This window comes from Gopherus flavomarginatus, chromosome 1, assembly GCF_025201925.1.
Source record: "Gopherus flavomarginatus isolate rGopFla2 chromosome 1, rGopFla2.mat.asm, whole genome shotgun sequence".
In the NCBI taxonomy this organism is placed as follows: domain Eukaryota; kingdom Metazoa; phylum Chordata; order Testudines; family Testudinidae; genus Gopherus; species Gopherus flavomarginatus.
The window spans coordinates 314,744,510-314,755,387 of NC_066617.1; the positions used below are offsets into that span (position 1 = coordinate 314,744,510).

The following is a 10,878-nucleotide window of genomic DNA, read 5'->3' on the forward strand; positions in this document are numbered from 1 at the left end:
GAGGGGGGTGGGGGGAGGCTAGGGACCCTGCCCCTTCTGCCTAAGACCCCACACCCAGCCAAGCCAGAGCAGGCCAGGAGCCACAGACCCTCCACCTGCCACGGGAGTGGGTGGGGGGGGGGGCAGAGAGGAAGAGAGGGAAGGGAGAGAGAGAGAGAGAGAGAAAGAGGCTGAAAGCAGCCCCTGGCCGGGGCCCCCGCCCAGGACAGATGAAGGGTTTGCAGCTCCCCAAAGCTGCCCGTAAGTCTCTTACCCCAACCAGCTCCGGCCGGGGGATGGGGCCTCGGAGCCAGAGCCTAGCCATAAGAGCCCCGCAGCCAGGCAGTTGAGAGGAGATGCAGACCCTCCACCTGCCCTGGGTGTGGGCAGGGGACAGGGGAGGTAGGGGTGGAGACATGGGCCAGGGGCTGCTCTTTGCCCCTGGGTAGGCAGAGGGTCTGCAGCACAGCACACACAAACACACCCCTGCTGCCCATGCTCCAGCTGCAGGCCTGGTCAGGGGTGGGGGCCTCCAGGGGAAGAGGAAGGATGGGGGTGAAAAGTGGACAGGACAGACCCATGCACTTTCAAAAAGTGGGAGGACCATGGTACCCTGCCTCCCCGCCTCATTCTGACACCAACGCATGAGGCCCCAGGCAATTGTCCTGCTTGCTACCCCCCAAACGCAGGCCCTGGTTTTCATATGTAGAAAACCAGGTGGGCCCTGGAGTTTTTATAGCATGTATGCGGTGGGGCGGGGGGAAGAGATGGCTCAGAAATAAAGTTGAGAAGCCCTGATCTAGACCATCCCTGACAAGTGTTTGTCACTGGAGGTTTTTTAAGAACAGGTTTGAGAGATATTCCACAACCTCCCTTGGTAATCTGTTACAGTGCTTAACTACTCTAGGGTACACTCCCATGCCCCTGGAATCTAGCCTCTTCTTGGGAACACTGTATGAAAAAGGAACTCCCTGAACTCCAGGTAGAGGGGAGAGAGTGCTGGGTTGGGCACCTCTGTAAGTCCCAAATGCAGCCATACCAATCTCTTCCTGCTCACTCCTACCATCAGTCTCAGGACAAACACCAGCAGTTCATTCCCCTCCCTGGCAAAGTAGCCATCTCCTGCTACCACCTAATGTAGCCAGTCATGTAGCTCAAGTGGTAGAAAGCTGTGCTGCATGGCAGAAGATTCAGGGTTCAAATGCTTCTGATTCATGACTTGGGGTATTACAGTTGTATATGAGAAAGGCAGAGGCATTTTAAAAATTCTGAAGTTACACAAATTTAGGTTGCAAAGTCAAGCTCTCAAAAGTTAGGAAATGCCTTAAATAGTTGCCTATGCACCCTTAATTCTGGCCTCTTATGTAATGCTTTGTAAGAGTTTTAATTACATGATCACATACTTTTTCCCCACTTCACATACAGTGTGCAGGATAGACACACAAGGGTGCATGGGCAACCTTGCAGATCATGCATTTCCTGACTTCGGGGTAGAAGGGGTTGTTTTGGTTTTTTTACTTTGCAACCTACATAACTTTAACGTTTTTCTTTTTTGTAGCTTCTTTTATTTATGACTGCTTGTTGGTAGAGGGGTAAGCTGACTGAAATGGTGTGATCTGTAATTTTAAATAACTGGCAGGACACCATGAGTCTGTGCATGGGTGCTATTTATGGCTCTAAACAAAAATATGAGTGTAACAGACCAGAACCAGGCAAGTAGTCAAGGGAGGGCAGGAAAGGGGTGACAGGAGTGAGGGAAGGTGGGACAGGATAGGGTTGAGGGAACAGGTGCAGAGGTTGCAGGTAGACAGCAAATTAGAAACCTCAACATCAAATTGCATTTTTTTTTAAAAGTCAGTTTAGTTGCAATGTCAGTGTCAACTTGATTTTTTATAACTGCTTTTCTAAATTAAAAGGTTTGATTATACTTTATTTCACAGTTTGTACTTTATTTTTCACTTTGTTAGTACAAGGCCTGGCCTACAGTTAAAACTTAGGTCAACTTAAGTAAGCCCCAATATAAAAACAGCTAGGTCGAAGGAAGAATTCTTCTGTCAACCTAGCTACTGCCTCTTAAGGGGATGGATATAAAAATTTTATTGAAGTTAATATTTAAAATAGAATTTACACAAGGTAAGAGGGAAGGTATTGTACACCTGGGGAAAGGATTGAGTTATGACGGATTACAATTATCCGTTACAAGATTCACGAGATACATTCATAGTACATAAAGAGCATAGACCCAGATTGGGGTGTGGGAGTTTTTAAGACATCGGTGGATATGGGGGCTCAGGTACACCACCCACAGAATGTATTTAGAGTCCAAGGCCTTGGCTACACTTGAGAGTTACAGCGTTGTAACTCACTCCTCGTCCACACTGGCAAGGCACATACAGCGCTGTATCTCCCTGGCTACAGCGCTGGTTGTACTCCACCTCCACGGGAGGAATAAAGAGAATAGCACTGCTCCTGCAGTGCTGCGGTGCCAGTGTAAACAGAGAATAATCTTACTACGCTGTAACTGACCTTCGGAACCTTCCCATAATCCTAAGTAAAGAAAGATCACTCTTTGTTTTGTTGTGAACTCTGGGCTCCGGGACCTGTTTATCAAAAAAACAAACAGCTCCTGTTTGCTGTGAATGAGCTCCCTTTGGAACGACCACAGCTAATGTTTGCTTGAAGAGAGGGGAAGGAAGGGGCTTGAAGAGAGAAGCACTGTGGCATGCGGGGGGGGTCCATTTCGGGGAGGCTGCTTATCTGGTCTGTGAGGAAAAAAAACAAAGGCTATTTGCTTTCAGTGAACAGGTCGGAACTTGCAAGGCAGCTGCTGACAGAGTGTCGGCTCCAAAACTCCACGCTCTCTCCCCACCACGCTCCCTGTCACACTCCACCTCACCCCCTCTTTTGAAAAGCACCTTGCAGCCACTTGAATGCTGGGATAGCTGCCCATAATGCTTCGCGCCCAGTGCCGCTGCAGATGCTGCAAATGTGGCCACGACAGTGCGCTGGTAGCTGTCAGTGTGGCCAGACTGCAGCGCTTTCCCTACTCAGCTGTACGAAGACAGGTTTAACTCCCAGCACTGTACAGCTGCAAGTGTAGCCATACCCAAAGTCAGTAACGGTGCAGCAAATAAGTACATGGGTGGGGTGCATCCCTTGGTTTGTCAGGGAAGGAAGTGGGTTGTCTCCCTGACCAGCGGTCTTAATTACTCAGCTTGGTATTGACTGAAGAAAAACAGCTTCCATTGCTGTAACATATGTCTACACCAGCGCAGAGTAGCTGCAGTGCTGCATCTGTAATGCTTGTAGTGTAGACATGCCCTAAGTGGTTTTGAGACTTTACAGGACATACCCAGTTTAAATAGCAAACTTTAAAACTCCATAAAAGGCTTACACAACTTAAGTGTTGCATAACTGTAAGCTCTCACAGGCAGGGTCTATGCATATTGAGAAACTAAAAATCAGTCTTTTCCTATAGATTTTAAAACTGCAAAGAATGTTTTAAAAGTACAAACTGAGCTGTGAAACAACAATTAAGGCTTTTCATTGTTTATAAAACAAAACATAAGCTAATTTCATGATTACAATTTGGTGTTAGATTATTACTATTCCATTTTTCAGAAGGACCACCTTTGAGATATTAACACTACACAGGTTGAAATTCTGATCCCCTGGGCATAACTTGAGTAGACTGGCTGGCTGTGTATGCGGGCAACCAGCACAGGGATAGGGAGACAATTCTTCCACAAGTCTGGAACCAGGGCAATCCAGTGGCCCATCCTTTGCAGTCAGTGGACTGTACAGTTCATGAATCCACTGGCCACACAACTGCTCACCAAGATACCACTTTCTTTTCTCCTACAGAGGAGGTACTGCAAAACTTGGCTCTGTGGTATACAAGATACCACAAAGTCCCACTGTGCTCTCTTTCAAAGACCTAGCCCTGCAGTACAAGAGAACTAGTCTTTTTGCATATAGAAGGATTCTTCCCTTAAAAAAATGTAAGGACCACTCAGGTTATAACAAGAAAAGGTTGTTACAGCATAGCAGACCCAACAGTGAAAATGTTAATTACAACTTAAGAAAAGAATAAGTAGATTGGTTTGCCAGAACATTTTGTACTTGACCAAAAGTGATTTTATAATATTCAATAATATCAGTTGAATAGAAGCTAAAGGAAGATGGTTACTTAAACAATGTACTCTACATTAATTCAAGCCTGGTTAGCAGAAAGAAGTCAGTAACCATAATCAAACAACAGATGATAAATTGCTATGGAGCATTTTGGTCAACAGTTTAGATCATGCTTTTAGTAGATATTCTTTACTTAAAAGTATCTATAGAAATGAACACTAATTTTTTTTTAAGAGTATCTCCTATAATAGAAGAACACCTCTGTTGTGGTACAAGTGCCAAAGCACAAATAATTCTCAAACCATATCAGTTACCAGATCCACAATCTTACAGGAGGCAACTGCTTTGTAGAACCCTTTGTGGTACTATTTTTAATCCCTTTCCCACTATAACAGCAGGTCCTGCAGGATCCCAGTCCTACTGCAGGGCTCTACACTAGTCCCACACAGAGCTCTATTGCTTTGCCCAGTATAGCATATATTTTATTAAATCAATGGAACATTCCTGTCAAAAACAGTATCTTTTATTCAGAAACAGCTCAATCCATTAGTATCACCAGATGGTAAGTACATAATGATTTGGGGCAAAACAAGGAATATTCTTCTAAAATAATCTCCTGGATATTCTGGCAGCCTAATAGCTAGCTAGGTAAAGCTATTAAAAAGGATACTGCTACTGTTTACTTCAAGATGGGTACTCTGGACAGCCAGAAAAAGGATGACCACCAAAGTTACTGGAATACGGATATTAAAAAAAAGCCATATGTTCTATGATTTTGATTCTTTTTTCTATCAGATTCTAAGTTTCATTTAACACACACTTCTAACCTTAAATTCATTGGGTCAATGTGCAACTTCTATATATTTCTACACTTTTCCTTTCAAGAAGAATATTTTTGAGGTATGGGCATCAATGCTAATCTGAAATAGGTTTCCTTACCAGGTTTAAGCTAAGCACCCTTTTTCTTAGCATGGATGCACCCTTTGGCTCAACATGTGCTAAGCAGTGTGACCAATCACCTTGTATAGACATGCTCTGAAGCATCTTACTTTCCAGGTAGGGTGACCAGACAGCAAATGTGAAAAATCGGGATGAGGGTGGGAGGTAATAGGAGCCTTTATAAGAAAAAGACCCCAAAATCAGGACTGTCCCTATAAAATTGGGACATCTTGTCACTCTATACACAGGGAAATTGTGTTCTGCATAGAAACAGCAGAATTATTCCACAACAGCTACTCTGGTATAACTCCCCTGATCATATTTTGAAATGATTATGCTTCCAAAGCAGAGTAATTAACAAGAATAGAGTGTCCACATGAGGGAGTTACTCCACTATAGCTATTCCAGTATAACTATTCCCATGCCTGCCAATTTCCCCATAAAGACAAGCCCTTAAATCCCCTCAGCTCAGTAGTCACCAGTTTCAAACATCTGCATATCAGGCAGTTTAGATGACAGATCAGATTATGCTATGTGGGGACCCTCAGTTTGCCCCTGCTTTTATCTTCAACCTGTTAGGCCAGTGGATGGGAAGGCAGAAGCTTAAGTTCAGCACTGCTACAATAAAGCCAGTATTTGCAACAGGGAGAAAGAAAGAAAAGGACAGAGGGAGAGGCAAACAAAAAAATACAGACTGAGACTGAAAATGAAGGGGGAAAAAAAACAGAAGATAGAAGCCAATTACTTGGTGTAAGGGTGGGACATGTTTGCCTAATCCAATTATCACTGTTAAATTGTCTCCCAAAATGGAGAGAGAAAACCTTTCTGTAAAAAGATTGCATTCTCCATAGAAAGAGCTTTGTGTGCAAAGGAGATTTACCACCACCAACCTGAACAGAAATTAAGATAAGACTAGCTTACATTGTGAATGCCATCTTTACAAAGACATGGCTCCTGTTAAACTAAGTCTGCGAACTGTCTCCACCCAAACAATAGTAGTAAAGGTGTGAATTCTGCTCCAACTCAAAATTTACCTTAAAAGGGTGTACATTCAAAGTCTATTTTGGATTATTTAAAAGTTATAATCAAACATAGCAACATAATTGAGGAACACCCTCAAATGGGGTCAAAACACATTGACAGTATATTTAGGCACACCATTCCCTTTTTCATCATAGATTAGCTTTCACTTCAGAGAGATTTTTTCCTCATTATTTTAGCTAGAAAATGACAGACATCAGCCCCTCCGAATTTCTCCTCTTTTCCGTAGTGGTTACAATGAAAGATGCCCACAGTACTGAAGGCGAGTGGAGTCAAAATACCTAAACAATCCCCTTGGGGATTCAGTTACCTTTGTAAAAGGGACAGCATTCCAGATTTGGAGAGGGGATTAAGGAAAGCTATCCCTCTATGCTGCTTGATGTAAGTAGATGGAGACTCTTAGCAGATCTACGCTGCTAAGCTACTGCCCTCATTTCAAGAACCGTCTCGTGTCATGTTAAAGACTGGAGAATTTAAGCAAGAATTGGTAGCGAAAACCAGCGACCATCACAGTGTGCGCGATAAAAAAAGCTCAACTGAGTGTGGGAGCGGCCCTTGCAGTTTCGCCACTGGCCCCTATAGCCCGGCCTAGGCAGGCCTACAACATTTAAGAGAGAAATAGGTGGCCGCCTTTAGCACCAGCGCCGACATGCGAGGGACCTGCGGCGGGGTGTTTGGGGGAAGGGGTGTTACCGCCCGAAGGGGTGACACAAAAGGCAGCCGGCCCCATTGTCCAGCCCATGCAAGCGCCGCCGATCCCTCCGAGCATCAGGCAGGGAGACGAGGAGGCAGCTGGTTAGCCGGGCGAGGAGGGGGCCACACGGACACTGGCGCATCCCGCCGCCTGCCCAGGCAGGCCCAGCCCCACACGCAGCCTCATGTGGAACAAGCCGGGGCGGGGAGCGGCGCGATCGAGCCCCCAGCCCGGCAGCCCCCCACCTGCCCCTATCTCAGCCCCGCCATGGGAGGCTGCAGGCCCGCGGCGGGGCGGCGAGGGGAGGCGGTCGGCCGGCCGCGCACCCCCTGCTGGGCTCCCTGCTCCCTCCCCAGGCCGCGCCCGCATGACGGAGAAGAAAAACCCGGCGGCATTTTCCTTGCGCCGCCGCCGAGCCCCCGGCGGCCACTGTCCCCGCCGGGCCCGGCAGCCGCCCAGCTCGGATCGGGGTGCGGGCCCCTCCCCTCGAGCCCGCCCGGGGCGGAGGAGGGGGAGGAGAAGGAGGCGGCGGCCGAGCTCAGCCCCGGCGGGAGCGGGACCCGCCGGCCCGGCCCGGACTCACCTCCACGTCGCGGCCCTTGTTCTTGAAGCTCTTGATGCGGTGGTTCTCCAGGCCCGCGGCGGCGGCGGCGTTCTCGGCCATGGCTGCTCCGGCGGCGGCTCCCAGCTACTGCGAGGCGGCTCCGGCGGCGGCGGCGGGGAGGGGGGGAGAGGGCGAGAGGGCGGGGGAGAGGGACGTTCAGTGACGAGCGCGAGGAGGGGGGGGGATGGAAAGCAGGGGCACGCGCCGTTGCTGAGTGACGAAGAGCGCGGCACGTGACACTGTAGAACACACCTCCTCTGCTTCAGGCCCGGCGCCGCCGCTGCTGCTTGCCGTTCCTTCCTTATGCTAATTTGAGGGACGCCTTATTTGCATAACATGGAAGCCATTGCAGTAGCGAGCGGCGGAGACTACAGGCTCCGGCATGCAATGCGGTTTGGAGTCTCGCGACTGTACGCCGCGCTGCACTGTGGGTCTTGTAGTCTCTGTGAGCCGCATTGTGACGCGCTGTGGGTCGCCCAGTCCGCTTTGCCGGCGGAACGCACGGAGGATGGTGTGCGTGGTGGTCTTCTAGGGAGGTGGTGCCCCTTCGAATGCCAGGGTTTTGTAGCACGTGCAAGTGGAGCAGGGGTGCTGAGAGCTATTGACCCAAATTAAAAACCTTGTATATGATGGTACCACTTCAAGCCAGTGGGTATGGCAGCACCTTGGTACTTCTCGTTCCAGCATCCAGGCAGCATGTTTAGATGTCTCCTTTCTAGCTCCTTCAAGCTAGAGTCTGCAGTTCTCTCCTTTTTGGGGTACATTTTCAGGCTTTTCTCTGCAATTGTGGAAGCTGGAAACATTTTTTTAAATTAAAACTGAGCTAGCCCTGTGTTCCTGAGTCCAGATGCCACTAGGGTGACCAGATGTTCTCATTTTATCGGGACAGTCCTGATTTTTGGGTCTTTTTCTTATAATAGGTTCCTATTACTCCCCATCCCGATTTTTCATGCTTGCTGTTTGGTCACCCTAGGTGCTGCAGCTTTAAGACAATCCCCAAATAGTGGAAGACTTAATAAAACCATGAGAGCTGGGAACACTGCTTGTGCCTCAAGCTATGTATCAGTGTCAGTTACTTGGCTAATTGGCAACTGCCTGGTTTCAAGTGACCCACTCACTCAGAGTCTCAGGCCATCACTGCCTCAAAGTAGAATCATCCACTTCCGCCACTGACAGACCTGGGGTTGCAATCCCGTATGTGTCAGCTCTGATTACCTCAGCCAGTCTGATTTAGGTCCACTGCCTCTAAGTTTATTCCCTCAGGGTGTAATGACAATGAGAACCAATGAGAAAATAGCCTCCATAAAGCAAAGTATTATTTGTTCAGTACAAAAGCAACAACAAAACAGACTATATGTATGTATTGAACTAGTTTTATACTTTCAGAATCATAAACTGAATCAATGTCCAGAAGCACTATGTGCTTCTTTTCTGCTGCCAAACCCCTAATCAACACCATGCTGAGACATCCATTCAGAACTTACTGTGGCCTTTTCTTCACTAGTCATGTTCATATTAGGAGAAAAAGTGTACTTTAACATGTATTAAAGGACACGTGTTAAAAGTTTAGTGTAGGCAAGGCCAGTTTTGGTTTTAACACATATTAATGGATAATGTTAGCCCTAAGTTTGATAAGCTAACTAACTTGCTTTGTCCATGCTAGGATTTTAATACAAGTTAAAGACACACTTCTTTTCCTAGTGTAGCCATTGAGAGGGCTACCCACTAAGGCCTTATCTTCACTATAGAGTAACAGTGTGTTCTTAACAGGAGTTAACTAACTTGAGGTACAATTCTAGTGAAGAAAGACAGAACAATTTGTAGTTTTCACATGAGCTATCACTTAGCAGGTCAAGTTCTTTGCCTTCATTTGGATTTTAACTTAAGTAAAAACACACCTTTTTGTAGCAAGGACAAGGTCAAAATCATCAATACAGATTCCTAAAAACCCTGGACTTTCCCTGGTGGTCTCCCATGCAAATATTGACCTGAACACCTGACCCTGTTTGGCTTATGAGATCTATAACATGGCCTGAGGTCATTTAGCGGCACAGCTCTTAACAAGATTACACAAAAAGTGTGTTAAAAATAAAGATAGATTTTTATAACTTCCAGTCTACAAATAGCTTTTAATGTTTACTCCAGAATAAGCTTTAAAAAGAATAAATCTAGCCTTTCTGGATGCAGAGAAAATGGTAAGAGAATGACTGATACAGTGTTGTTTGAATCTGGAACAAGGCACACATCCCCTTTTGCATCTCATTGGAATGTAAACTTAAGTCCGATTATGTCTAAAGTAACAAATATCTAGTATATGTCAAGCACAGCTTGAGATAGCTATCGCATCCTAACATTTAGCTCATTTGAAAAGACATTCCATGGTAACAATGCTGCCTATTTAAAACTTGCAAATAAATATTCCATCTGATTTTGTTTGTTAACAGAGAACAACATTTCCTAGTCTCAGCAACTTCAGTTTATAAAAAGTTGGACAGACAAAAGGGTTGGATTCTGAAGTCACAAATTACAGGGTTTTGTGGGTTTCACACAAAATGTGGTCCAGCAGCAGAAAAGACACTTCACTTTCGAACCTGTTGTAATTTGAATTTATGAACTGTGTTGGTTCTGCAGTTCCAAAAAGAGTCAAATCTTAGGCCCTTATCTGCAAACACCTGTCTACACAGGTATTCTGACTGAACACAATGGCTGTACTTATTTGCATAGTTAAGCACATACATAAGTGCTTATAATACCAGGGTTTTATTTCAGTCACTAAGGTATGCAGCTATTCTTTAAAAACACACAGGGATCTGTTCTACATTGTCTGATCTGTTGAGCAAGGTGATGCCATTGTACATAGTCACTTTTTAGAGTAGGACTGCACTAATACTTTTGAACAACTCTCTAATGATAGCTGATATTAGGTTCATATGCTTTCCCCATGAATTCTATAAATGTTAGTCTTCTTAGCAAAATGTAATCTAAGAGTAGATTTTCACTGTGGCGTTAACTCGGGGTCTTACTTGGGTATTGCTCCAAACCGCTCCCATCCACATACACAGCCCTCTGACCCAAGTTTAGTGGTGCTTTTAACTCAGGCTAGCTGGATCATCTGAGGCTGCAGGCTAAAACCTTTGCAGCGAGGATGCAGCTAAATCACTTGAAAGCTGGTTATCCTGCTATACCTTCCCACAATTCCTCCAAGGTGCCCAGAAGGACAGACAAGTCATCCCACAATTCACGGAGGAAGAATCATAAAGTGGCTTATCTCACTGCAGTACAAAGAACTTTGTGTAATGCCCCTAGTAATACTAGCAACACCCTTCAGGAAGTGCAGCACCAGTGAGGATGCAGTCAGAGATGGCGCTAAGCATAAGCAGACTAAGCAATTGCATGGGGCCCTGAACAGCTCAAGGGAGTCCTCTGTTTGCTTTTTATTGTAAGAACTTGCCTGTTTTAGTGCCTCTGGAGTGCAAGTCAGAGTGTA

At 46.0% G+C, this 10,878-nt stretch overlaps 1 protein-coding gene across 2 annotated transcripts in view; it reads right to left on the reverse strand.

Moving 5' to 3' along the window:
- Positions 1-7,520, reverse strand: part of KPNA3 (karyopherin subunit alpha 3) — an 86,671-nt gene extending 79,151 nt beyond the window's left edge. The window contains exon 1 of one of the 2 annotated variants that reach the window (XM_050949249.1): positions 7,371-7,520. In XM_050949249.1, the coding sequence (XP_050805206.1) occupies positions 7,371-7,451 (81 nt within the window). In that variant the 5' untranslated portion in view covers positions 7,452-7,520. The remainder of the gene's footprint in view (positions 1-7,370) is intronic. The other variant, XM_050949259.1, reaches the window with a different exon arrangement.
- Positions 7,521-10,878: the final 3,358 nt, after the last annotated feature.